At 53.1% G+C, this 25096-nt stretch overlaps 9 protein-coding genes across 9 annotated transcripts; 5 read left to right on the forward strand and 4 right to left on the reverse strand.

Moving 5' to 3' along the window:
- Nucleotides 1–674: 674 nt before the first annotated feature.
- Nucleotides 675–2811, forward strand: HD553DRAFT_164753 (glycosyl hydrolase catalytic core-domain-containing protein). Its single transcript, XM_046176850.1, has 7 exons — nt 675–874; nt 1029–1589; nt 1696–1787; nt 1864–2200; nt 2293–2496; nt 2569–2637; nt 2712–2811. The coding sequence occupies exons 1-7, from the start codon at nt 812–814 to the stop codon at nt 2727–2729; spliced, it is 1344 nt and encodes a 447-aa protein (XP_046039395.1). The 5' UTR covers nt 675–811; the 3' UTR covers nt 2730–2811.
- A 488-nt stretch (nt 2812–3299) lies between these two features.
- On the reverse strand, nt 3300–4397 carry HD553DRAFT_348114 (uncharacterized protein). The gene is made up of 3 exons (XM_046183349.1): nt 4273–4397; nt 4109–4210; nt 3300–4043 (listed from the first exon to the last, which is right to left on the reverse strand). The coding sequence occupies exons 1-3, from the start codon at nt 4343–4345 to the stop codon at nt 3418–3420; spliced, it is 801 nt and encodes a 266-aa protein (XP_046039396.1). The 5' UTR covers nt 4346–4397; the 3' UTR covers nt 3300–3417.
- A 1159-nt stretch (nt 4398–5556) lies between these two features.
- HD553DRAFT_339569 (uncharacterized protein) lies at nt 5557–6241 on the forward strand (the record flags this gene model as incomplete). Its single annotated transcript, XM_046182455.1, has 5 exons — nt 5557–5684; nt 5764–5796; nt 5870–5884; nt 5961–6043; nt 6132–6241. The coding sequence occupies 5 exons, from the start codon at nt 5557–5559 to the stop codon at nt 6239–6241; spliced, it is 369 nt and encodes a 122-aa protein (XP_046039397.1).
- Nucleotides 6242–7115: 874 nt separating this feature from the next.
- On the reverse strand, nt 7116–8428 carry HD553DRAFT_305896 (uncharacterized protein). The gene is made up of 3 exons (XM_046179201.1): nt 8166–8428; nt 7587–7663; nt 7116–7425 (listed from the first exon to the last, which is right to left on the reverse strand). Exons 1-3 carry the CDS (start codon nt 8223–8225, stop codon nt 7347–7349), a joined length of 216 nt encoding a protein of 71 aa, XP_046039398.1. The 5' UTR covers nt 8226–8428; the 3' UTR covers nt 7116–7346.
- A 1102-nt stretch (nt 8429–9530) lies between these two features.
- Nucleotides 9531–12075, forward strand: HD553DRAFT_365589 (L-mandelate dehydrogenase; the record flags this gene model as incomplete). Its single annotated transcript, XM_046184072.1, has 13 exons — nt 9531–9720; nt 9805–9861; nt 10003–10109; nt 10221–10290; nt 10393–10579; nt 10669–10788; nt 10877–10955; nt 11017–11064; nt 11148–11294; nt 11354–11410; nt 11484–11500; nt 11565–11776; nt 11842–12075. Coding segments are annotated over 13 exons (1389 nt in total), but the record flags the coding sequence as incomplete, so codon positions are not given.
- HD553DRAFT_305899 (glycoside hydrolase) lies at nt 12050–15372 on the reverse strand. The gene is made up of 11 exons (XM_046179202.1): nt 15044–15372; nt 14888–14975; nt 14681–14812; nt 14446–14608; nt 14156–14350; nt 13224–14091; nt 12864–13161; nt 12591–12799; nt 12427–12530; nt 12243–12351; nt 12050–12183 (listed from the first exon to the last, which is right to left on the reverse strand). Exons 1-11 carry the CDS (start codon nt 15260–15262, stop codon nt 12163–12165), a joined length of 2406 nt encoding a protein of 801 aa, XP_046039400.1. The 5' UTR covers nt 15263–15372; the 3' UTR covers nt 12050–12162.
- A 995-nt stretch (nt 15373–16367) lies between these two features.
- HD553DRAFT_280960 (putative amino acid permease) lies at nt 16368–19048 on the forward strand. The gene is made up of 10 exons (XM_046178117.1): nt 16368–17020; nt 17111–17309; nt 17403–17549; nt 17629–17759; nt 17837–17867; nt 17942–18025; nt 18094–18302; nt 18378–18455; nt 18527–18733; nt 18795–19048. Exons 1-10 carry the CDS (start codon nt 16630–16632, stop codon nt 18962–18964), a joined length of 1647 nt encoding a protein of 548 aa, XP_046039401.1. The 5' UTR covers nt 16368–16629; the 3' UTR covers nt 18965–19048.
- A 326-nt stretch (nt 19049–19374) lies between these two features.
- On the forward strand, nt 19375–21145 carry HD553DRAFT_348119 (NAD binding Rossmann fold oxidoreductase; the record flags this gene model as incomplete). The annotated part of the gene is made up of 6 exons (XM_046183350.1): nt 19375–19383; nt 19444–19756; nt 19866–20164; nt 20252–20523; nt 20653–20778; nt 20887–21145. The coding sequence occupies 6 exons, from the start codon at nt 19375–19377 to the stop codon at nt 21038–21040; spliced, it is 1173 nt and encodes a 390-aa protein (XP_046039402.1). The 3' UTR covers nt 21041–21145.
- A 1022-nt stretch (nt 21146–22167) lies between these two features.
- Nucleotides 22168–24141, reverse strand: HD553DRAFT_322163 (uncharacterized protein; the record flags this gene model as incomplete). The annotated part of the gene is made up of 8 exons (XM_046181273.1): nt 22168–22229; nt 22335–22417; nt 22765–22967; nt 23044–23090; nt 23161–23244; nt 23316–23445; nt 23541–23641; nt 23958–24141. The coding sequence occupies 8 exons, from the start codon at nt 24139–24141 to the stop codon at nt 22168–22170; spliced, it is 894 nt and encodes a 297-aa protein (XP_046039403.1).
- Between the last annotated feature and the right edge of the window lie 955 nt (nt 24142–25096).

Consider the following 25096-nt stretch of genomic DNA (forward strand, 5'->3'; position numbering starts at 1 on the left):
TCTCATTTTCTCAAAGCTGTGTGTAGCGTGTGGGTTTGGTTGGGTCTGGTTCGAAACGCGGAAAAGGAGGATGGGGAAGGACAAAGGAATCTCAAGGAGATCGTCCAGATGTAAGAAGATGAAGGAGGTCTATCGTACGAGTGACAAGGTGGATGGTGGATGATGGGTGTACGAGTTGTGGTCATTGAACTCGAAAAAGAAGCAGGACGAGAAGGCAAGGAAGACCTCGACGATAGTTCAACCTCGATTCGCTCGTTCTTTTCGTGATCAAGACGAGCTTTTCCTCTCCACTTCAAATTTGATCGATCAAGATCAGGATCAAAATCGAGAAGATACGACGGATCGGTCCAATCATCTACGCACATACACAGCACAGCAAACGTACAACGTATCATCGTCTTTGCCTCGACTTCAACCTCGAACAACAGATCAACAGATCCTCAATCCGTCTCTTGAAACTCGACGGCCCTTGCACTCGATACTCGATACTCTACCATTCCCTCCATCGCACCCCGATACGTTCATCTCGCCAGTAAACTGATCACAACTTCACCTTCCCACCTCGCCTCGTCTCGTCTTCCCATTCCATATCGACCCCCGGCACCAACCTTTGAAAAAAACAGACAACCCACACTCTTTCAACCGCTCGACCATCTCTTTCTCGACGGATCAACACACTCGTTATTACCACACGACCACACATCACCGCTTTTTTAGATATTCCTACTTGAACTAGTTCGGAGTCACTCTCCCACATCGACAAAGTTATACACCAATACATTCGAACCAACGAATACGCAAGCTCTCTACGATGATCGGACTCTTGCAATACCTCGCCGCTTCTCCCCTTATCTTGGGGTCGATGTTGATGGCTGTGAGTCTGCGCAGAGACCGTTCGTAGTTGTGTTACGAGTGGGCATGAGGCTGATCAAAGGACGACCCCGTCTTTCTTCCTTGTGACCCCTCCGACCTGTTACCACACTATAACGAACGACGCACGACGAACGATGAACGACGACAATCCATAGTCTATCCCGAGCGCCGAAGCCGCCTCGCTCTCTCACCCCGCCCGATCCCACAACTCCCACAACCACCTCGCCCGTCGACTCCAAAAGACCGGTCTTCAGAACAGGTCCGACTCGGAAGTCAGGGCCGTCAAGGCCGACGCCAAGAGGCGGGTCAAGAAGAGGGCTCCTGGGAGCGGAGGGAAGACTTGTCGGATCAGGCAACAAGGGGGTGGAGTTAGCAGTTTGGCTAGTGCCAGTGCCAGTGCGACCGCTTCTGTCACCGAAGTCGCCAGTGCCAGTGCTACTGCCAGTGTTACCGACGCTGCTACCGCCGCCGCTTCGACCCCGGTTCAAGAGACCGCTGCTGCGACTACCGACGCCTGGACCTCTGCTGCTGCCGAGTCCACTCAAGCTCAAGAGACCTGGGCTTCGTCCACCTGGGTCGAGCCCACCGCAGCCTCCTCCTCGGTCTGGGTTCAACCTTCCGCCACGGCCGCTGCTCCTACTACTGGAGCTGCTGGATCTGGAGGGTGGTTGAACGCGGGAAGCAAGGTCGGGTTGTGTTGGCCTAACGGCGATTGGGTGAGTCTGAGCGTTTGGGGGGTTGGAGGATCGTTTGACACCGACAGGGGAAAGGAGGTAGGAACTTGGAAAGCTGATGGTAGTGTGGATTTGTTGCTCGTTGTAGTCTGAACCCGGTGCGGTCGACTATGTCGGAAACTTTATCGGAAGTACCGTCAGTTTCATGTATGATTGGCATTACCAGGGATGCAAGAAGGCGTGAGTAGAAGAAGGCGGTGTCGGGTTTCTTTCTCAGTAAGGGGGTGACTGACTGGGCGGGATCGTTGTCTCGCAGCTCCGACCTCGGTATCGAATACGTGCCCATGATGTGGGGTGCCAAGGACGCCGTCCCCGCCTTTTACGAAGCCCAAGCCAACTGGCCCGAGACGACCAAACACGTCCTCTTCTTCAACGAGCCCAACGACCCGGGTCAGTCCAACATCTCCCCCGAGGGAGCCGTCCAGTTCTGGAAACAGTACATGAGCCCGTTGAAGGCCCAGGGGTACTTGATCGGGATGGCCGCTACGACCAGCGCGCCGAGCGGGTTGGAATGGGTCTTGAAGTTCAAAGAGGTCTGTCCCGAGTGTTGGGCCGAGACCGACTTTGTGCCCTTGCACTACTACGACGTTAGCGTGAGTATCGACGGCCTCTTTTACGTACAAGATTCGATACGTATTGGAAAAGCTGACGACGACGACGATGATTTTCTTGTGCAACCTGGTAGACCGACCACTTCAAGCAATACGTCACCAACTACCACGATGCCGTCCAGAAGCCCATCTGGATCACCGAGTACGCCTGTCAAAACTTTAACGGTGGCGCCCAGTGTTCTTGGGACGAGACGATGAACTTCCACTACGAGATGGCTTCCTGGTTCAACGAGCAGAGTTGGGTCGAGAGGTACAGTCCGTTTGGTGCGATGAAGAACGTGAGTGGAGGTGACGCGAAGTGTTTGACGGGTGTGATGACTGACATGAGCCCACGTGGTCGACTTTTCCAGATGCAAGGTGTTCAGGAGGCCAACCGTCTCATGGACGCTGGTGGTGCCATCACTCCTCTCGGAGCTTGGGTGAGTTGGCGCTCTACAAGACCTGCGTTTGGCTCTAAACAGTACTGATGTTCGATTCTCTACGCCCCATATAGTACGCCCACAGCGCCTGAGCGGGTCGATGAATGCTTTGGGTCTCGTTTTCCGTGCCAGCACGAACGTTTTCTCCATGACTCGAGCCTGTCTAGTTTCACTTTTCTGCATCCCTCTTCGGCATGTCCCTTTTCCCCTCCTCACTTGATATACACTGTCCCCGTTCCCCCTCGGCATTTACCGACTATGTAATAGTACCGTCAACTCGGGTGAATCCGCGAGCGAGACGGTCTTTCGTACTTATACGGCCTGGTTGCCTGATATTCGATGAGATTTTTACGATTGACATGTATGATGTAAAGTTGCCTTTGCCACTGCTCATCCCATATGGCTTGAAGGAGGTGTGGACGGGATCATGGTCGAGCGGCTCTTTCGATGCGGTGACTTGCAGATCGGACGAGTTGGGCGTGGCTATGACTCGATTCGCAAGTTGGACGGACTGCTTTTCCTAGTCGGCACCCATACTAGAACCGGTACAGACGACAAGCTCGAACGAACTCGCTCTGAGCGGGCGGAAAGAAATGACATTGATGTTCATAAAGCCAAAAAGAGAGAGGAGCGCGGAAAGGTGAAACAGGGATTCAACTATACTACTGTGAGACTACTCGAGATTTATGAGGGAGAGGAAACGATCAGGCGTGCCAATCGCGGTTTATAATGATCATGCCCACGGAGGAATGAAGGAGTTTTACCCCGATACTTTGCCGCTCAAACGGACGAAGAGATCGACTTGGTCTCCTGAATAGGGTGCTGGTGCGACTGCTTCAAAGCCTGAGCGTGCCTTTTGCCGAAAGCGACGGCTCCGGTAGCCCATCCAGCGATGAGAACCAGAGCGACGACGGCGAGGGTAACTCCAGCGCCGATTCCACCAGCGGCAGGCGCAGAGACTCCACCGGGGCCGTACCTCCAGATGGCATCGGCCATGGCTTTGGCGCTCTCGACGGCAGACTCGGAAGCAGCAGCCTCCCGAAGTTTGGTGAGCTCGGGGTTGGCGTTGCCTCGGGTCTGGGTAGAGAGGTAGGTCGTGGTACAGGTGTAGTTGATGGGTGAGACGTCGGCGGGGGTCTCGACCAGCGTAACGTCGGCACAAGCGTATCCGACATAGTTTCGAGGCCCAGCTTCCCACCTCATTTGAAGGGTGACGTTCTGACCGGCGGTCAAACCGGCAGCGGCCATGTCGGGGAAAGAGAGACAGGTAGTACCCCGATGCTGGACCTCGAAATCGCCACCGATCCGGGTAAAGTCGTCGACCGATTGAGGATCGGCGTTGGTCGAATAGGCAAAGTTGAGCAACTTGGCGTCCTTGATGGCGGTGATCGAAACATCGCCACCGGCTACATATCAAGACGAGGATGAGCCGAGTCCTCGATCTTGATGGTATTGCAGGATGTCCACTCACTCAACGGATACTCAAGTCGACCGCCCTGCGCGAATCCGGCGCAAGGGGCAATGTTCGAGACCTCTCCAGCGTTACCTCGAGCGATAGGGTAGCTGAAGGAGACTGTTCAAGAAGGGCAACGTCAATAAAGTATGGTGGACAGGGTCAAACGAGACGGTACTCACGAATAGGCTCTTGCTCTACTTGAGCGAAAGCCAAAGGCAAGGCGGCGATGAGGAGAGCGGCAGAGACGAACATGGCGATCGGGTCGAGGTGCTTTTGTAGGGGACGAAGGTGAAGATCGAGAGCTGTTTGAGGATGAAGAATGGGAAAAAGGCCAGAGATGTGGTAAGATGTAGCCTTTTCGTCGACCGTTATATACTTTCTGAGTTAGCTGCATATCGCCCCCATTTCCCGAACGACCCGTCCTCGACCCGACTTTTCCGACGTTTGAGGCGGGACCTTGCATGGAATCCGGTGGAGGTTTCGGCTGAAACCGAGTGGGACTCGAACATGTTCCCTTGCTAGCGCTGATATGGAAATTGAGTTCTTTCTTGGCCCGTATTCAGTAGACGCTGACATCGCTGGGGATTCGCATTGAAACTGGTCCGCCAAGCGCGTTTCGGGAGAAAAGCCACGAAGCGGTGCCAAGTGTCGATGTTCATTTCGGGTTATCTGATAAGATTCGGTTTGGCGCGACGAGAGCCATGTCTCATCGGGTCTTGGGCTGCTTTGTGTTTGACACTGTCGAGTCCAAGGAAGACCGTATGTGTCGAAAAGGAATCGGGAGAAATCGACGAGATTCTTGCTTGCGCTAAAAGGCGGGATGTTGTCGACGGGCGATTCGATCGCGATCGAGCCCAGCTTGCCTCGGCCGGCGAGTGGAAGCTCTGTGCTCCAGCTCGTGTGTATCGGTCGGGCGCAGGACAAACGTTGCTTATTCCACTGCTTTCATTTCGGGTCGATGTCTTGTATCGACTTCTCGCTTTCGCCGCCGAGCGATATCGTGCGCCTCTACCTGCACCCTATGCGTGGACATCGCTCGAGACCCCAACGAGCTCGTAGGACAGGTTTGTTTGCTGTAGAATCGAGATCGGACAGGACAGATTTTCTTATGAAGCAAGTCTCCATATCGAACAGCAAGCTATTAATCGATGTCATGAGCTCAAGCCCTGGTGCCGCTTCGTACTGACACCGCCTGTCGAAGATGGACAGCAGTCTATTGTGTATACCGTCACTGCCACAAGACGTATATAGAATCCGCGTCCTTTGGGAGACGCTGGAGAGCCTGAAACATCTCTTTCTTCCTTTTACACCAGGCTCCTTTACGTACGGTTCACGTTTCACCCCAGATACAATCAGTAATTCAGTATAAACCACACCACAGTCGTATTTAACGCATCATCAGCTCCTCCTGCTCCAAACATACAGTAGTGCACGTAACAATCCTACACCAGACCATCGTGACAATGTCTTCCTCTGCTGCAAAGACGTATGACCAGAAACTAAAGACTCCCGGTCAAGGAGCTGGGGAAGCGCCTCATCCGTTTGCCGTGGCAGTCGAGGCATCACAGGACGAATCATTGATACCTGAAGGGTAAAGTGGCTCTATCGTCATTCATCAGGCCATGGACATGATTCTAACGAAAAAACTGAATTTGTCCTGGAATGAATAGATATGGGATCAAGTACAATGCGTACCACACCATGTAAGCCAATCCCCATCTCAGTCCGTTATGGTACGGTAGCCTGACTAATGCCCTTGAGACTTTACTACCCTAGAACGGAAGGAGTATTGTAAGCAAGACATCGACCGAAGCCAACCAACCCGAATTGACCAGACGGATGCCTTGTTGCGCCCTCATATATGTAGCCTACCTACAGGAACAATCCTCCCTGGCGGCGCGGTCTTCACCATGTCTTCCGTGTTAGACTTCCCAACCTGGCTTCCACCCGGTAAGTGCAAGGTCCATTCCCCTCTCTTGACTCGACTTGCTTCAACTGATTGACCATCATCAATTATCACACCAACTTGACAATATAGGGACCAAGATTCCTGGCGGCCTTGTAACCCCCGTGTCCATGCAAGAACCTCCTCCACCACCCGGCCAACCCAAGCCGGAAGAGGTCGAGCCGATCTGCTTGATCATGTAGTGAAATCAGGGGCTTGTCTTGTCTCGTACTCTTCTAGTATTTCTATCTAAATCGATTATTGACCATGATTTTAACCGTTCAGTATACTGCGACTGCGGGGATCTAGAAAGTGATTGAAGAGGACGGAACCTGGATAGGGAGGGAGGCGATCGAGCACGAGTTGCGATAATTGGTCAACGCTTGCCATCTGATCTGAGCATAGAGAGACGTCCTCAGTAAAATCCAGCGTTGCAGGGATTGTCGTTTTTGATACCTGTTGAACAAGTCGTTGACCGAAGCAATGAAAGCGCAAAGTCGTTGCTTGCCTGTTGGATCGTCCCAGTATTTAAGAGTTTCTCGCTAAATCTATTCTTGAGAAGCAGGATTCTCTTGTCGGTCACCGACGCTGCATTATTATGAAGCGATGTATCGAGGACGCCGACCGAACGACAGGCCCCCGTTCGGTTACTCTAATGCTCAACTCTACAATTGCGAGCGATGAGATAGTATGGGTATGACTTGCTCCAAAGGTCAACTGAACGACAGTCACCAACCCCGAGACGCTTCTTACGAAAAATATGTTTGTACGACTGCGACGAGACTGACTGCCTGCGCGCCGCTCAAACAAGGAGCAGACGTTTGGCAATTGAGCAGTCGCTTCGATTCGGCGACGAAGAAAGAGCCAGCTGGATCGAGAATCGACTGGCGGGAGTGAGGCTGTCAAATGTAGGTCGCCGTTGATATTCATGCGCAGCTGTTTCGACCTTGACGGTCAGACTTTTCCACGACCGAATCTCGTTTCAGGTCGAGTCCTTGCTGACGTTGAAACCTGTACCCTGTAGGATCTCGCTCGATCCGCGGTGCGACATCGGCTCGGGGGCTCTCTCCTTTGTGCCGCGTTTCCGCCGACCGTCTCACCGAGCCGAAGGAAAGGGAATCCGGTGACGTCACGCCATTTCGCTTCTCTTCAGCCAATTCACCTCCCCACGTCGACATACCTTGTCGAATTAAAGAACCATTCATCTTGCAACAACTCACATTCCTCGACCTCGATACCTCTCTTTCACATCCATACAAAACAATCACACTTGCCACCACACACAAACAGATCACCTCTGAACCTCAATCAACCATGTCTGGAAACCCCGAACAGCTCAAGTCTGGAACTCAGACCACCCCGGACCACGAGAAGAAGGACCCTATGAGTACGTCTCGTCGTCGCGTCGTGTTGTGTTTACCCTTCCCCTGCCCCCAGGGACCACCCTTATTCTCTTCACACGTGATGTGGCCTGGTCTGGCGTGATGTGCATGTTTTTGATGTGATGCTCACCGCCCCGACTGTGTTTTGCATGTACGTAATCTGCAGGCGAGGAGAAGAAGCAGGAAGGACAGTCTACCGAGCAGAAGAAGGAGAACTCCGGGATCTCGGACGCCGCTATCGAGGTGAGTTTTCCGCTTTCGAACCACAGGGAGTTGTGGGTTTTGAACGGACGACCGAGAGGAAGAGGGGGAGGGGGATGATACCGGTACGAGAGGAGGGGGTAGCGAAAAGTAGAAAGACTTCCACTCTCGGTACTCCAAGTATATGCAAGAATGCCTTCCTCTCGAGAGGACAAACTTGGTCGTCCTAGCCTCTATCTTCGTCATCCGCCGGCGTCGTCACTGAAGACCGATCCCGAATCGATGAATAACGACGACGATCGCTAACGCATTCACACTGTATTTTCTCCTTCCTCTACCCTTCCCTCTGACATCTGTCTCTACCTCTCCCGATCCTTCACCTCTACCCCTCGCAATCCTCCGAATCGCACTTACTCGCACTTCCTTCGACTTCGATACAACTCCCGCCCGTCATTTCCCGACTTGGTTTCAATCCGCCACTCCATCCCATCTCACCCCAACTTGACTCGACTCGACTCGATTCGACTGAATACGAACACAACAGGGCGCCAACAAGGCCGCCGAGGGAGCCAAGAACGATGCCGGTCAACACTAGATTCTGCATCTAGAATGACAGTCGACGAGGCGGTGTTTTTGAGAAGGATACGATCATGACGTGATACAATGAAAATGTAAAAGACAGAAATCGGTCATGAGGAATTATGGAGAAATGAAATCGAACGACTGTGATTATCACGAGCACGAGATACTAGTGCACATGTTATCTGGATCATCTATTCTACGAACGTGCTACCGCAAAGGTGATGGTTCGGGATTGGCATAGTCCGCTCCCGCTTTCGTAGCAGACGAAGCGAGGTCTGAAGACGACCCTCTTCTTGACAGACCGAGATTGATATCGAATGTGCGGCTCGCTATCAATACGACCCGGACCCATCCATTCATCTCGAAGCTCCTGCCATGCAAACCCGAATGCTAGCTTCTTTGTATGTACGGAGCAAGATCTAACTGCGGTTCATTCCCTCTTCGAGCTGAATTTCGGATCGAGACTGCCGTTCGTGGCTCGTCGATCGCGAACTCAATCTGGAGATCTTGAGGGTAGGATCGGACCGGAGCGGGCTCTTTTCCCTGGATCGTATCGTACGGAAAACGTCAGCTTCGTTTCATTTGTGTTTACGATCGCGAAGCCGGCTCCCAGTTCCCCGGTTCTGATCGAAATGTCATCATGCCATGCGAGACCGCAGGATCTCTCGAGGATGCATGTGAATTAGCATATACAGGTATAGCTGCAGCAAAGGATCTACTCTCCTACGACACCGTCAGCGCCAGATCGCCAGACCGCATATTCGATCTTCAAACAGTGGTTTCGGAAGCTAATGATACCGTAATTGCTTCCGCTGGTCCGGCCGGGAGCGAGGAGCCGGGTCTCTCGGTGGAATGATGTGACGAACCAATCGACAACCAATTGCGATGACCCCTATTTTACATCTTGGTCAAGGATCACATCGATGCAACCCACCCAGCTACTCAGCTACTCGGGGCCAACTGACTGGACAAAGTTCATACTCGACTCGTCAACATGAACATTCGAACACCATTGCGAGCTGCGTTGAGACGGCAGTCGGGCGTGCTGAGAGCCAACGGGCAGGCGTGTCGACGATTCGCCTCGTCTTCTCCCCCATCTTCGACGCTGCGATCAGGATCAGGATCCAACGACAAAAGATGGCAATACGGAGCGATCACCTTCCTAACCCTCTCCACGCTATTCTTATCCCGATCACTTGTTCACTCGGACGCCGAGGTCACCAAACGCTCAAAAGGTTCTGAAAGCAAATATGACGACCCGTACGACAAGACCCACCACCCCGACGAACCCAAATCATTCCCTCACGCCACTGCAACCGAGGGCCTTCGTGTGATCTCCTCGGCAGAGCTTTCTAACCACGATACCGAAGCTGCCGGGTACTGGGTGGCTATCGACGGGGTCGTATGGGACGTCACAGAGTTCATCCAATCGGGGGCTCATCCGGGTGGGAGCAAGGTCTTGGCTCAGAATACTGGGAGGAACGCGACGAGTGTATACAAGCCGTTACATCCGCCCGGTAAGACCTCCAGCTATCGAGGTCGTCCGATGAGCAGTCAAGAGCTCATATGAATATGTATCGGTCGTTTGTTTTCGGGGACAGGCACGATCGAGGACAATCTGGATCCCAAGTTCAAAGTCGGCATTATCGATCCTAGCGGTGAGCTCCACGTCCTTACCTGTTCCTTTTCTGTTCTCGAGTCGATCATCTCACCATGAAACATCCCTACATAACATCCGTATCTTGTTGACATCTGACGACAACAAACGACACCAAACGACTCGACTTGAAACGAGATAGAGGCCAATTCCCTAGCTCCCGAACAATCCGAGGCCGAGAAGAAACTACAAGAAGCGAGGGACAATATGATGGGCGTGGATGGGATGGTCAACTTGGACGATTTCGAGGTCGGTACCTTTTCATTTCGCCTTCTTTTTCTCGGAGAAGCTGGAGGTGGGATCCTGTTGAATGGAAGGGGAAGCTGATAGAATGGGATGGTATTGCAACGTGGGGAACAGAAATTGGCTAGGACGATCTTGTCGCCCGCAGCTTTAGCTTATTATGAGAGTGGTAGCGATGACGAATGGAGTAAGGGCCCCCTTCAGTTTTCCTTTTCCTCGTCCTCATCCTCACCAGAGGCCAGTCAATCGATCCCACGCTCACCCCCACATCCCTTTTCGCACATCGCAGCGCTGCACGAGAACAACAACGCCTACCGCAGGATCCGATTCAGACCTCGAGTCCTGCGCAAGGTCAAAGAAGTCGACACCTCCACCGAGATCTTGGGTGTCAAGAGCACTGTACCGTTCTTTATCGCCCCGGCGGCTTTGGCGAAATTGGGGCATCCGGATGGGGAGGTCAATTTGACCAAAGGAGCGTGAGTCTCTCAGGCCTGCAGAGGGTGCGTTTTCTCACGGCGAGGGGGGCTTATGCGATTTCGAGATCGATTGGGGTCGTATCTATCAGGGCCGAGACGGGTATCGTCCAGGTCATCTCCTCCAACGCTTCATGTTCGCTGGAAGAACTCGCCGAGGCGAGAGCTCCTGATCAGACGCTCATGTGGCAGTATTACGTCGCCGCCGACAGGTCAGTTTTCAAATGAACTGGTAACCCGAATCAAAGCGTTGACGGTGTAATGCTATTTTGTTGGGATCAATTTGTCCAATGCTGTCAGGGCACGAGCGGAAAAGACGCTCAGAAAAGCGTTGGATCTGGGTATGCAGTCCATCTGGCTCACGGTCGATGCGCCTGTGGTGAGTTGAGCTCTTCGCTCTTTCTCGACGAGATGCGCGCTGAGAAGAGGGTGATGGATAGGGAGGTAAACGTGAACGAGACATGAAGGAAAAGATTGCTCGAGATCCGGTAAGTACAAAGCCACTCGCTGCTTCTCTCGATGATGGGGCTAATGGGGGATGGTAATGTTACCTGGATTGCAGCCTCCCAAGGACGCCAAACGAGAATCCGGATCGGCATCCACTAGCGCTGCCCAGTTCGCATACGTCGACCCCGATCTCAGCTGGGAAGACGTCGCTTGGATACAAAAGATCGCCGTAGGGAAACCTATCGTGATCAAAGGAATCAGCTGCGTAGAGGTAGGCAGACGTGCGCTTTTTGATTGTCGAAGTACCCAAACTTGATATCGCGTTGGCAGGACGCTGTGCTTGCGTTGGAGCATGGTTGCAAGGGAATAGTGCTTTCCAATCACGGCGTAAGTCAGGACATCGATCAGGTCGCGCCGTTCTATCATTGATCTTGGGCGATTGCATATCTTTCGTCAACAGGGGCGACAATTGGATGGGTGAGCATATGCACGAATCACCCGTGCTGCCTCAAAAGTTTGCTAAACTGAGACTGCATCGCAGCGCACGAGCACCCATCGAGGTACTGCAAGAGATTCGCCGCGAACGACCAGACCTGTGCGACAAGATGGAGATCTATGTTGATGGCGGGATCAGGCGGGGCACCGATGTACTGAAAGCGCTATGTCTTGGGGCCAAGGCTGTCGGGATCGGTCGGCCGTTCCTGTACGCTCAGTCCGCTTATGGTCCGGATGGAGTCGTCAAGGTGGTCGAGAGTGAGTTCGATAGAGCACGAGCAACCAGTTACATCCCCATCTAAGCACTGTTTCGTCCCGCTCAGTTCTTAAAGAGGAAATGGCCACCGGCATGCGATTGCTGGGTGTCAACAACGTTTCGGAATTGAAACCGTCGCTGGTTGATTGCTTGCCCCTCAGTTAGGTGAACGTCGCCGACTTCTTGTCGCGCATTTGTAAATGGATATAAGGAGGACCGCCGCTGCATGTCGTCAAGTCATTCATGTAGACTCGAAACAGAATCGCAAATGTATAGCATGCATTATTCTTTTGACATGATCAATTAGATATTATGACAGGTATTGCGTTTGCAGCGATGGTCGCGCCTAGCTTTGTTTTGTTAATCAACCCGCCTCATCTTGTTCCGCTTAAAACGAGTGAGTGGTGGTCTGGAATCAAGGCGTTGGTTAGCGCATTCACTCAATGTCGACCTGGCGCTTTTACTCACAAGGGGCAATTGCCTCGAGCTGCTTCCGACGTGGAAGGTGAATTGACCCTGAGGGACCTCCCAGATCTGCTCGACGACGTTCCACATAGCAACGTCCTTTCGTCGAATGCTAACGAAGCGAGGTAGAGCGGAATGTCAGCACAGCCAACACGTTATAGACCACCGCCCCTGCTCGAATACTCACGGGAAAGACAAGGTCTTGGTCTCCCCGTGTCCGAGCCTCTTGGCCTTGTCAAATCCTCGCAACTGCTTGGGAGGCTGGTCGACACCGTCGGGGTATTGAACGTACTGTAAAAGCGCATCGCGTCAGGACTGAAGCTCGATTTCGAAAAAGCCGACCATGCTCACAAGCTGTGCGACTTCACAAGCGACGACGTCACCGACGTTCTTGACGTCGACCGAGACGGTAAGGAGGGTGTCGTACAACGATTCGCCCTGGTTCTGACCCTTGAACTTCTCGTTGGTGGTCTGAATGGCCTCGACATCGGCGTGGAAAGTGGCGTCCTTGGCGAGGTTGTTGTAGGTAAAGTTGGAGTAGCTGAGACCGTAACCGAATTCTATAGGAAGAAACAAACGTCAGAAAGGGAGACTTCGACCTCGTGAAGGACGACCCAGACGCACCGTATCGAGGAGTAATGTTGTTGACATCGAACCATCGGTAGTCAAAGTTGACACCCTCGGTAAAGTCGTTCTGCGGGTTGATGTCGGTGGTGTTGGTCAAGGTGTCGGGAGGGTAATCGCCAATGTTCTTGGCGATGGTGAAGGGGAGCTTTCCGCTGGGCGAAACGTCTCCGTACAAGACCGAGACCAAGGCGGGACCGGCTTGCTCTCCAGGTTGCAGGGGAGAGACGACGGCGGTGATGTTGGGGTGGTCAATCCAAGCGTCGAGGATGGTGGCACCAGGCATATAGGCAACGACCTGCAGCGCGCGTTTCACGTAAGCGCATATCAAACGATGATAGCGTCGCATATGCTACTCACGATCGTGTTTGGGTTGCTGGCGGCAACGGCCTGGATCAGAGCCTCGCCGTCGTAGACTCCGTTTCGGCCGACAGCGCTTCGGTAAGTGTAGGTCAGAGACGGATCTCGGTCGGCCTCCTCGGTGGCCCAAGCAGACACAAAGACCAAAGCGACATCGGCCTGGACGGCAGAGTACTGAGCGGCAGTCAAATCGGTGTCGTTGAGTACCCAATCGACTGCGGACGAGTCGTCCAAAGCCCTCTGCCTGATGGACATCAAGGGATCGATGTAGTTCAGGGCTTGGGCCCAGCCTGATCCGCCTCCGAGCGAAGGTCCTTCGCATAGCCTTCCGGTAGCGCCACAGTTTCGGTCGCCGCGCATACCAGGTCCGGCCTTGGAACCGATGATCGAGATACGAGCAGGAGCCTTGAGAGGCAGGGCGCCGTTGTTCTTGAGCAAGACGGTACCGTCTTCAGCGATCTGCTTGATGAGCTTGCGGGTCGAGGGCTTCTGAACCAGTCGGTAAGGGTTGGCAGCGGTTAGATTGGCGGTAGGGAAGTTCCAAGGGATGACGTTGACCGAAGGCAGGGCCGTCTCGGCTTGTCCGAGGGCAAAGTACGGGGTCAAGACTCGGACGGCCATGTCCTCGAGACGTTCCTGGCTGACGGTTCCGTTGTTGACCAAGGCTTCAAGGGAGGTGTCGTAGAATGTTCCCAAAGCTCCTCCAAAGTTCAATCCGGGCATCTCCAGGTCGAGACCTCCGAGAGCAGCGGCTTGCGAGTCCCAAGTGCCACCCCAGTCGCTCATGATGTTGCCCTGGAAGTTAAGCTCGCCCTTGAGGTGACCGTTCTGGATGACCGAGTTGTGGCATGCGTGGGTGCCGTTGACTCTAGCAGAGCAGGTCGTGCGTCAGCATAAATCCATTTTAAACGAAGGAAAGAGCTCAAACCCACCGGTTGTAAGCACACATGACGGAACCGACACCCGCTCGGACGGCCTCGGCAAAGCCCCACATGTAGACTTCATGAGTGGTTCGATCGTCAATGTTCGATGAGACGGGCAATTGGTTCGAAAGAGAAGCGGGGCTATCCGGGTTGGGGACCAAGTAGATGTTTCGCGACGTCTCCTGTTCGTAACCGAGGAAGTGCCTGGATTAAGGCGCCAAAAGTCAAAGAGTTTGAAACGTCAGGACGACACTGTGCTGTTGTGGCAACGAATAACGCCACACGACCAATGTGCTTACTTGGCGGTAGCGACAACCCCTGCATCCTGAATACCCTTGACGCTGAGGTAACTGGCGATACCCGTACCGTAAGGATCGGCCCACCATCCTTCAAAGTTTCGGCCCATCACGGGGTTGGCACCGATAGGTCCACCAGTAACGGGAGTGAGGGCGACATTGACACCTGAAACGCGCAGCATGGTTCAGGTTAGCGAGGTGGGACGAGGCGAAAAACATTTCATCTTGAGCGACTAACCCAGGTCATAGAACTCTTGTCCCATGGTACGCGAACGGTTGTAAATAAGTTCTCGGTCCCAAGTGGCGGCGATGGTTACTCCAGCGGGGAATTGAGTGTGCCCATCAGCCGGCCTGACACCAGCGGGTCCATCTGCAAGCGAAGCCGGATACACAAGTTAGTCCCGATGGTTTTATGACTGAACTCTGCGACGCTGCTGAAACCCACCTTGCAAGCAGAGAGAAGGGATACCGAGTCGCTCGACAGCCTTGGTCTGTCCAGCACAAACACCGGGTTGTCCGGTAACGATCCCAACCTACACCCAGCGTTTCATCAATAACGAGGACTTCCGACGAAATACCGGACCAGAACACGACGGCTCACCTTCTCCTCGACCGACATCTGGTCGACGAGTCCCTTGGCTCGAGCATGAGCGTCCGACCAAGCCTTGCCCCCGGACGAAACGGGAGCAGGGATTTCATAAGCGAGTTCATTGCCCGTCACCGTCTGCGCAGGATCACGAAGGTAGCGCTTGTTGTTGCTAGGAGCGGCTAGGGCCGAACCCATACAGGCGGCGGCGAGGATAGCTGTGGTCTTGCGCATCTTTGCGAATGATATTTCGTAGAGAGGTGTCTTGCGTTAACGGAAAAGAATTGCCAGCGGAAACTTTGGAGAATGTTTGTTGATCAACCCTGGCTTATATAGTCGTCCACCTTGTTCGGTCCGTCCGTCCCGCCCCGGCAATCAACGATGTCATTCCTCTCTGGCGGCGCACGCATCGCAAAGGGAAGTGCGGCGCACTCTCGAACTTCTACCTTCTAGCGCACGGACCAGTGAGAGGTGTGTGTGGTCGAGGTCGTTCTCTGGCGTCGTCGTAAGCTTGAATGACGAACAAAAATGGGAGCGAATACCACCTCGTACATGCAACATGAAGCATCTTGTGCATGTGGGAATGTTGCCCCGGGGCGGCCGATTGTTGCCCGGCGGGGCCAGCGGTCGATCGAGAATATCGAGCACACTAGCCATGTGACATCGTTGTCTCGTTACAACAATCGTCCGCAAGCGCGAGACGGGACTTGTTCTAAAACATGTGTATTGGTCATCTCCAAAACTACAGCACGGTATTCCGACGGGAGAACGCCGATCTGTTGAGGTGTTGAATGGATAGGAGCGCCGCCCCTCGGGGTGTTCGGGTTTGACGAGAACAGACTTTTTTTGGGGAGGGGAGGGGTTCCGCAGGGGGATTACGAGGTGGCTGATCCCTGATTTGTATTCTTTCAAAGCGGGGAGTGATTTTTGGGTTCTGTCATTCTCTCATTCGCTCATTCCGTTTGGCGGCCGTTTCGAGGTCGCCACTTTCATTACCGGACGACATCGCTACGCTTCCCGTGTATGAGTTTGTTCGAGTGAGAACGGGCGGAGTCCCTTGCTCGGGACATCTGTTGACCCGCTGTCGATCGAATGCGTAAAAGCTGACATCACATGAAGAGCCCGAGCTCAAGTAGCCGTTCGAGGTCACGTGAGGGGACATCCGCTTGTAACTGCCTATTCTTACAACCGGAGACCAAGAACAGCGACCGGTCACGTGATCGTCTACCCCTTTCCCTTCCCCCTCTTTATGGAATACCCCGCGGCAATAGCCAAAGATGGATGCGTGATCAGCGGCCAGCGGCCAGCGGCTCCAGCAAGGAAAGGCGTGATCGAGAGACGGGAGCATTCCATAAATTTCTGGATGATCCCTGTGCGTTTTGTGCCAAAACTCCAATATTCCGATCAAAAAATGATCGCTTGCGCAAAAAGGGGGGGCATCCCCAACCTTCTTACAAGTCATGATCATCATCCGGGGCCACTCCATCGTAACTTGTCGTTAGCATTTACAGCCATACCCGTCAACATCGTATAGGTGGTTGCATCGATAGTTCAATCCAGTTCTCGACCCAAATTCGGAGCACATATCACGTCTCTCGACGATGGAGACGCCTCGTAGTTACCAGTCGGACGCCGACATCGACCAGGACGTCGAGAAAAAGGTCCCTTACGATGGCGACATCGTCTACCCATCAGCAACGACCGACTCGGACCATGCGCCCGTCATGCGCCGTCACCTCAAGTCCCGCCATATCGCCTTTATCGGTCTGGGAGGTGGGATCGGCGTGGGCCTGTTCGTCGGCGTGGGAAAAGGTCTCTCCGTGGCCGGCCCCTTGGGTCTGTTCCTCGCGTTTACCATCATGGGAGCTATCATGTGGGGAGTGCTTCAGGGTGCGGCAGAGATGGCAGCGGTGATACCCACTGCAGGAGGTTTCCCTCATTTCGCCGCGAGGTTCATCGACCCGGCGCTCGGTTTCGCACTCGGATGGAACTGTACGTGCGAGGATCACCATCATCGTCGCTCTGTAGCTGGTGCTGACCTTGCGCTTCATTCCTCGTCTCATCGGTTATAACAATACAAAGACGCCGTCGGGTACGCCCTATCCGTAGCTAGCGAACTGAGCGCATGTGCGATCATCATCTCCTACTGGTCCGACCTGAACGCCGCCATCTGGATCGCCATCCTCTGTATCCCATTCTTGGTGCTCAACATGCTCGGAGTCAAGTTTTACGGTGAATCCGAGGTCATCACCGCCAGTCTCAAGGTCATCACGCTCGTCGGGTAAGTCAGCCCGATCCTGATCCTCCAACTACCAATGAACTCGAGTCGAGAGATATTGTGCTGAAAGTCGTTTTTGGCAAATGTGGTGAACAGGTTGATCATCCTAGGACTCGTCATCGACCTCGGTGGCGCTCCGAGCGGGGATAGGATCGGGTTCCGATACTGGCAGAACCCAGGTGCGATGAGAGAACTCCCCGGTGTCGGAGGCGGAGCCAAAGCCAGGTTCCTCGCTTTCTTCAGGTACGTCCTAGGGTCCTTGCTTAACCCGCCTCTTCTCTTTCACAATCGCTGATTCGATTCTTGTTATCACCTCACGCAGCGCATTCATCAGCGCCGCCTACTCGTACACCGGTACCGAGACGGTCATCCTCGCCGCCGGTGAAGCTTCCAACCCTTCCAAGCAGATCCCTCGGGCTGCCAAGCGTGTCATGTACAGGATCATCATCTTTTGTGGGTTCCCTCGTCTTCGTTTTACGTCGTCGATAACATGTTACGGCTGCTAACAAGTGAAAGGTCTCCGCATGCAGACGTCTTGGGAGTGCTCATCATCGGTATGATGTGAGTCCAGCTTAGATTCTATGCGTTACAGGTGACGAAGTGCTGATCTGATCGCTCCGCCTTCCTTTTCCTAGTGTACCTTTCAACGAACCTCGTCTTTTGGGAGGGAGCGACAACGCCGCCTCCTCCCCCTGGGTGATCGCCATCGAAAAAGCCGGGTGAGTCTCCAGACTCACCGCCACGCCATACATTCGCAACTGCGAGCTGACAAGCATTTATTCCGCAGTATCAAGGTCTTGCCCCACATCATCAACGCCGTCATTCTAACCTCCGCCTGGTCAGCGGGAAACACCTACGTCTTCACCTCCTCCAGAACGCTGTACGGTCTCGCTCTCCAGGGCCACGCGCCCAAATTCTTCACTTGGATTAGTAAACAGGGTGTCCCTTGGACCTGTGTTCTTGCCGTCTGGCTGGTCTCGTTGTTGTCCTTCCTCAGTGAGTTCGGGTATGGTCGTGTTTGAAGGATGACATTGGGTGGCGTGTTGATTGTTGTGCGGGTCGGTCTGATAGGTGCTGGAAGTGGTGGAGCTGCTGCGGCATTCGGATGGTTGCAGAACTTGACTGCACTGGCCGCACTGAACGCATGGGGTAAGATAGCACTACCTCAAGACTGACCCAGTCGAGGCAAAACTGACTCCAAACCTTGCATTGAATTACAGCCACCATCGCCTACGCGGCCGCCAGAATGAGCCAAGCGTTCAAGAAACAAGGGATCTCGAGAGATACGATTCCCTTCCGAGCCCCACTCTCACCCTGGGTCCAATACTTTTCCTCGTTCTTCTGTTCGGTCATCATCCTCTTTAGCGGGTTTTCCGTGTTCCTCAACGGGAACTGGAGTACCTCGGATTTCTTCGCCAACTATATCAGTGAGTCTAGCAGTGTTTCCCTCGGAGGAACCGGCGCTGATGTCATCTCTCGACTCCATAGGTCTCTTCCTCTACATCGCGCCGTATATCGGTTACAAGATCATCAAGAAGACCAAATACGTCAGGAGCGCCGATGCCGACCTCTTCTCAGGCAGACTGAGGCCGGAAGAAGAGTTTGAAGAGAAACCGAGTACATCGGTGGTCGGACGGGTGTTTGACAGGTTGTTCTAGGGTCATGCGAGGTCGAGGTAATTAGATGTGCTTAGGTCAGAGGATATATATAATCAAATAATAGATGCCACAATATCACGCAAACCGGTTTCTGGAAGGCCATCTGAGCCGTGTTTCATCTTTTGGTTTTTGCTTCCGCGTGCGTCGCCCTCGGTGATTGCGTCATCCTCCCTCGATGATTCCAGTATGTGACGTCGAGAGGGTGAAGTTGCTGCTGACATGGATGGATGGATGACATGGATGACATGATGCATGATGATGGGATCGTCATCCGCTCATCCGATACATATAGATATACTTGAAGGGAAGACTATCAAACCCCTTGGGTTCTCAACGTTCTGGTTGAGCCGTTTCTGCAACTCACAATTCGACCCGTCGCACCGCCCTACCCACAACACAAATCCGCAATCATGGCGATGGTAAGCGTCCGAGACTATCGCTCGTTACATATCGCTAGCTAACAATACGCCATGCCGTAGGTATGTCAAGCCCTCACTTTCCTCCACCAATACTGGTACGAAGGTCTCTCCGCCAAAAAAGTCTCCAAGACCCCCGTCGCAGTAAAAATCGGCGTGCTCTCTACGGCGATGATCAACTCTGCCGCGCTCTTCAACCCAGCCGCTTCTTACGCCGGTGCAGAGGTCGTCGCGATCGCCTCTCGTGATGCAGAGACGGCTAAGAGTACGGCGAAAAAGTATGGGATCCCTAAGAGTTATGGGAGTTACGAGGCCTTGTTGGCGGATCCCGAGGTCGAGGCTGTTTACATTTCGCTCCCCAACGGGCTGCACGGCGGTGAGTAAGAATCCTCGAGGAAGCTCTCTTCACTCCCATTACTCCGTCGAGTATCTTCCCTTCTTCCCAAGCTGAACTGATCTAATTTAACCCTCACGTACAACCGCAGAATGGGCCATCAAATCCATGCGAGCAGGCAAACACGTCCTCATCGAAAAGCCCCTCTGTTCCAACTCCCAAGAAGCTCGTCAGATCTTCCAAGTGGCTTCGGAGACCTCCCTTGTCGCGCTGGAAGCTTTCCACTGGAGGTTCCACCCCGCCGCTCACGCTGTCAAGGATCTGGTAGAGGGTGGGAAGTATGGGAGGGTGACGAGAACTAGGGCGAGGATGGTCACTCCGAAGAATTCGATCCCGGGGAGTGATATCCGTTGGAAGTACTTGCTTGGCGGAGGCGCTTTGATGGACGAGGTGGGTCTTTCCCTCGGACTGTCATTCCGGTCTATCGCTTAGTTTGACCATCTCCACTTCTTTGAACTCCACCCGCCTCGATCGCAGACATACACGATCTCCTCCACCCGCTTCTTCACCCAACCCACCCCAGACGGTATAACCATAACCTCCGCCACAGCCCGTCCCTGGTCCAAAGACCCTCGAGTGGACGCGGCTATGGAAGCTTCCCTCTCCATCCAGAGCACTCGGGGGCACGTGATCGATAGTACGATCTATGCCGACTTGGACCAGCCTAATTTAGCCTGGGTCGTCCCCAGGGTTTGGGAATTACCGGCCATCGAGATCGAGTTGGAGAACGCCGTGGTATACTTTTACAAGTGAGTCCTGAGTCCCCCCCCCCCCCTTCAAGCCCATCTATCGCTTCGCCAGTTTTCGTTGTATCGCTGAAGCAAACCAGGAAACTGTAGTGCGTCAACGCTAATCCTACCTCTCTGTTCGTGTACCAGCTTCATGATGCCCCACCTGTACCATTACATCCAGATCTACGACAAACGGACCAAGAAGACGACTTATGAGAAGCACTATAATTTCCCTTCTGAACCCAAGACTGCTCAGCCTTGGAGTACTTACCGGTGAGCTTCCGGAAGACAAGATCAGAATCCGTGTATTATCGTTTACTCATCCCATATCGCTTGTGCACTCACTCGCTCTCTGATACCGTTATCCGTGCATCCTCGTAGATACCAACTCGAAGCCTTTTGCAACAAGATCAGGGGGAACAAGCCTCATCACTGGGTCACGCCCGAGGATAGCATCCAACAGATGGAGACGATCGACTCGATTTATGAAAAGAGCGGGTTGGGTAAAAGGTTGCCCACTGCCGAGGTCGTCTGAGCTCGGGTATGGTCTGGTATAGAGCTTGCGAAGATAGCGGAGTTGGGCGAATGGTTGAAGGCTTGAAGAGGGTTTGTTCCTTGTTTTCGTAGAATTATAGAAACGGGTTAGATTGTACCGAAATACACGCAAGAATGCAACGATTAATTAGATGAGCTACGCAAAGCAAAGTTGTTATGTAGTAAACGAACTTTCCTTACCCGGCTTCGGACGAGCCTGCAGTCGAAATGCAACTAACTTACGCGCTTCTTCATAGCACAGGCGCATCAGACACGCCCAATTTGGGGCTCAAGGTCCGCCGAGAACCATAGCTGAGCCGGGGGTAGAGATCGATTCGGACCGCCAAATGCTTTGATAGCCTTCAAAGGCTCGGCAGGTGTCAACTAGAGATGGATCCAGCGGTCTGACCACGACTCAGGCCGTTGATCGGTCTTGCCCTCGACATGGATGGAATCCGTTCATGTCTTCGAACAGGCTTGTCTTTTCTGTCCGCTCGTGCGCCATCACTACCAGACCTTTTACCACGGAAGTAGCTGACCATTCACCACAGTCAAGACCTGGATTCGATATCCAGATTGATCCGTTCATACTGATACTTTTCAAAGATCGTCGGACGTCAACCTCGCATACTTCCGCGTCGCGCTTTATCGAGCGTGCTCAGTGAAGGTTGCTTCTGCAGCTCTTCTTGATGTCCCTAAGATCGGTTAATGTTAGGCGAGTGAACAAGCTAACTGTACTGCAAAGGATCGAGAGAGGCTGCAAATAATCGCGGATGAGTGTGTCGGTTCAGCAGCGTCTTCCTCATTGTGGTGTTGGCAATCCGCCCTTGAAGCTCTGATCGCAGGACGAGGTTCAATCGTAGTTGAGAAACAGACGGCCAATTCCTCTTGGTCACAACCCGTCAGAAGACGTGATCTAAGTGGGTTTGTAAGGACGTGTGAGTAACGAGTTGTCGAGATGGATGTGGGGAACTGATAGTCCCAGTGATCATCTACGGGCCGTGATGAGTGTGGGCGAAAGCATGCAGAATCCCAAAGTAGGGGCCGGCCCATGCGTAATAGCCGGTGTAGAGCTTCTCCGGGGACTTTTTCATTCTCTTGTCATAGTGCCTGTTCCGTCGCAAGTCATCAGTCCTCCCAACCCTCTGAACTCCAAGTTTTGCGCTTGCAGCCGATTTGAATAAGAGAATCTACACTACACTGGAATTTCAAAGCGGGAATGAGGAAGTCAAAAACCTTCTCCAACCCAACAATCACTTGTTCCTTCAATACGAAGCTTCACCAGTAACACTTACTGACATCACAATCAAAGCTGTGACTCAATGCTTGCCCAAGGACACCTTCAAATGACTCGGCCTCCAGAAGATGGTTCACTGGGCTGCTTCAAGAAATGAAATGATATCCAGGAGTCAGGCGTCCCCTGCGCAGATTCAACCTGAACTTTCGTCTGCCACTTCCTTGATCAATCCGGCAGATGTCACATATATCCGCCCGCACCATGCCGTTTGATGTTCCACAATACAAGGTGGAAATCTAAAGAAGGATATGCAGGCACGAATGACGTATATGATACACGTGATGGTAGAAATACATAAAGAAAGTCTATTAGTCTATCGTGGTCGGAATCTATATTATGGGTCCATGTCTATCGCCTCATCTAATTATCTTCATCTATAAGAAAAGAATTCGTTCCCTCCCTCGTCCGCGAGTGTAGTTCCCCCTCACTGTTCATCCCGAGCCAATCTCCTTGGAGACCCCCCTCGAGATGGTCGAGCAGCCATCGCCCTCCGCCTCAGCGCCGCCGTATCGACCTGACGCGCGGCAATAGCAGGGGGTTGCAGACGACGACGGGTAAGGTCGTTCGTGAAATGGTTAGGGCAGAGTTGCGCAGGGCAAAGGGGGTTGTTGCTCAAAGAGGGTTTGCCGTCCTGAAATTAGAGCCGAACGTTTGGTTAGCGCGAGCGTACCTTGTGGCCGAGACAAGAATGCTCTAGAAAAGCTCACCTCGAAGGTGATGCATTCGAATCCTTTAAATTTGCATACATAAGGCCCTGAGAACGTCTCGCAGAAATCAAATCAGCCTCTCGTGTAACCGGTCACACAATCCATCTGGGTACTCACGGATCAAATCCAGACCTCCGACCAGCTTGGTAAGCACCGACGAGATGGCATCGATATGGGTCGGGCAGACGTAACGCGGTACCACTAAAACAGACCCAAAAACAAGATCAGCCTCACTGAGCGACTCTAACCTATCGACATAGACTGAGACCCACCGAATCCGTCCTTCTGTATGACCGTCCCTGAAGGTTGCGGTGGAGGAGTCCACCCAGCTCCATGAAAAGCGATATTGACGAGCTTCTGACACTTGTCACCCAAGATGCTCGAGTCGAACAGAGTACAGTCCTGTACGAATACAAACGTATGGCGAAGTCAGCTACGAAAAGCAGGAAAAAGGAGGGTTGACAGAAAGGGGAGAATACAAGTGGGGAACAACGTACAGGGGTGAGCTTGTCGGCGATATAGTCGCAAAAGCTGTTATCGTCGTTATCATAACTATCCTCATTCGCAGTAAATTGAAAGGTTTCGTCAGAATCGGAGCCTGTGTATCTACAGCGCAGCAGAAGTCCATGCGGGTAGGGGGGAATATTATGCGGAGCACGACGTACTAGCACTTGAGATGAAGCTTAAAATCGTCCCTGCTCGACAGATAATCCGTCAAGACTTCGACCTTGTGTAACTTCTTTCCATCCGTCGTCTGAGGCGCGCCTGTGGGGTCCATACGCGTCCATAATACGTAACCGATTTGGTGGCAATGATCCGCATCGAAACAACCCAACAGAAAACCAACATGAGACAGAGTAAGTCAGCCCGTTCGTCGAAGACCACGAACCACTCATCGCGAGACCAAAACTCACACTTGTCCTGATAATAAACCTCCGCCAGCGCAGCCCCCTCACAAGGATATTGTAGCGTCCCATCGTTACTCATCACGTACGAGACGCCTTCTTGCGCCCTGACGTGGAGGAGAGGAGTAGCCCATCCGAAAGCGAGAACGAGAGCGAGGGTGGAGGTGGCGAAGGGGTTGCGGAACATTAACATCTTCACGGATGGTTCGTCAAGGGCGATGTTTGTTTTTCCGTCGAGGCGGTCGATGAAGGGGTTATGAATGGGTTGAAGGAAGATAGTTAAGGAGAGTTTTTGTGTGACAGGGTAGCCGGGGCGGATTGGACTCTCTTGTCGAACGCGTTTTTTTCTTTTCTTTGTGGACTCGCATCTTTATACCTTCAATACTATCCATGATCGTAAACAAGAAGACCGGGTTGGGACCACGTCGTCCCTGCTGTATTGCCCATGACTTCCCAGAAGGGATCATCCGATTGAACGTTGCAACCAAAAGGTCAGACAGGAGGGCATCATCGATCAAATATCACTGGCATTTTGGCGCACGACAGATCGATCGAGCCCGCCAGCCTGCTCCTCGAAACAGCCGCCGCAGGCTTGCAACGTAAGTGGCATGCTCGTACCATCTCACGGGCTTTTCGTCGGAGCGCTCGACACAGTCGGAGACCACATCAGCTCAAGTCGCATATCCTCTAGTGTGACATGTTCCTACCTGGTAGCTAGTATGACGTAGAGTCCCATCACAACAACAACTCTAACTCGGGTGTTGACAGGAATCGTTCACCCTGTTTCAGATCGTCGTGAACGCCTCTGGACGTTCGGTTCTTGTCCCGGGTCTCGGCCTCCTTGCACGCAGGCGAGAAAACGTACCCTTCGATCGTGACCACTCTGAAACTTTGCTTGGCATCGCCTTTCTTCTGCTTCTGTCTCGGGTACCGGGGCTGCCATCAATTCCGCCGAACGCCATCGACGTCGATGCTGAAACACTTGCGTTGTTGTGACATGGAAGGCGAGGGATCGACCGACTGATTGATTCCGAAAGAAAAGTCTCAGCGCCACTCTCACGTGCCCCTTCCTCCGAAAGGATGAACGACGCGTGCCATCGGCTCGGAACCGGGTTCTTCCGGGTGGATCGCTCCGGGGAATTCATAGG

The sequence above is a fragment of the Filobasidium floriforme genome (assembly GCF_021052385.1).
Source record: "Filobasidium floriforme strain CBS 6241 chromosome Unknown HD553scaffold_3, whole genome shotgun sequence".
In the NCBI taxonomy this organism is placed as follows: domain Eukaryota; kingdom Fungi; phylum Basidiomycota; class Tremellomycetes; order Filobasidiales; family Filobasidiaceae; genus Filobasidium; species Filobasidium floriforme.

Coding starts and splice junctions, on each gene's coding strand:
- HD553DRAFT_164753 (XM_046176850.1), top strand. CDS start 812: ATGATCGGACTCTTGCAATACCTCGCCGCTTCTCCCCTTATCTTGGGG. Junction 875..1,028: donor TGGGGTCGATGTTGATGGCT/GTGAGTCTGCGC, acceptor GACAATCCATAG/TCTATCCCGAGCGCCGAAGC. Junction 1,590..1,695: donor GTTGGCCTAACGGCGATTGG/GTGAGTCTGAGC, acceptor TGCTCGTTGTAG/TCTGAACCCGGTGCGGTCGA.
- HD553DRAFT_305899 (XM_046179202.1), bottom strand. CDS start 15,262: ATGCGCAAGACCACAGCTATCCTCGCCGCCGCCTGTATGGGTTCGGCC. Junction 14,976..15,043: donor AGATGTCGGTCGAGGAGAAG/GTGAGCCGTCGT, acceptor CGCTGGGTGTAG/GTTGGGATCGTTACCGGACA. Junction 12,800..12,863: donor CAACATTACTCCTCGATACG/GTGCGTCTGGGT, acceptor TTCTTCCTATAG/AATTCGGTTACGGTCTCAGC.
- HD553DRAFT_305896 (XM_046179201.1), bottom strand. CDS start 8,225: ATGCAGAATCTAGTGTTGACCGGCATCGTTCTTGGCTCCCTCGGCGGC. Junction 7,664..8,165: donor TCGGCGGCCTTGTTGGCGCC/CTGTTGTGTTCG, acceptor CGGAAAACTCAC/CTCGATAGCGGCGTCCGAGA. Junction 7,426..7,586: donor TTCCTGCTTCTTCTCCTCGC/CTGCAGATTACG, acceptor GACGAGACGTAC/TCATAGGGTCCTTCTTCTCG.
- HD553DRAFT_280960 (XM_046178117.1), top strand. CDS start 16,630: ATGGAGACGCCTCGTAGTTACCAGTCGGACGCCGACATCGACCAGGAC. Junction 18,456..18,526: donor GGCCGCACTGAACGCATGGG/GTAAGATAGCAC, acceptor ATTGAATTACAG/CCACCATCGCCTACGCGGCC. Junction 18,734..18,794: donor TTTCTTCGCCAACTATATCA/GTGAGTCTAGCA, acceptor TCGACTCCATAG/GTCTCTTCCTCTACATCGCG.
- HD553DRAFT_348114 (XM_046183349.1), bottom strand. CDS start 4,345: ATGTTCGTCTCTGCCGCTCTCCTCATCGCCGCCTTGCCTTTGGCTTTC. Junction 4,211..4,272: donor AGTAGAGCAAGAGCCTATTC/GTGAGTACCGTC, acceptor CTTCTTGAACAG/TCTCCTTCAGCTACCCTATC. Junction 4,044..4,108: donor TCGACTTGAGTATCCGTTGA/GTGAGTGGACAT, acceptor CTTGATATGTAG/CCGGTGGCGATGTTTCGATC.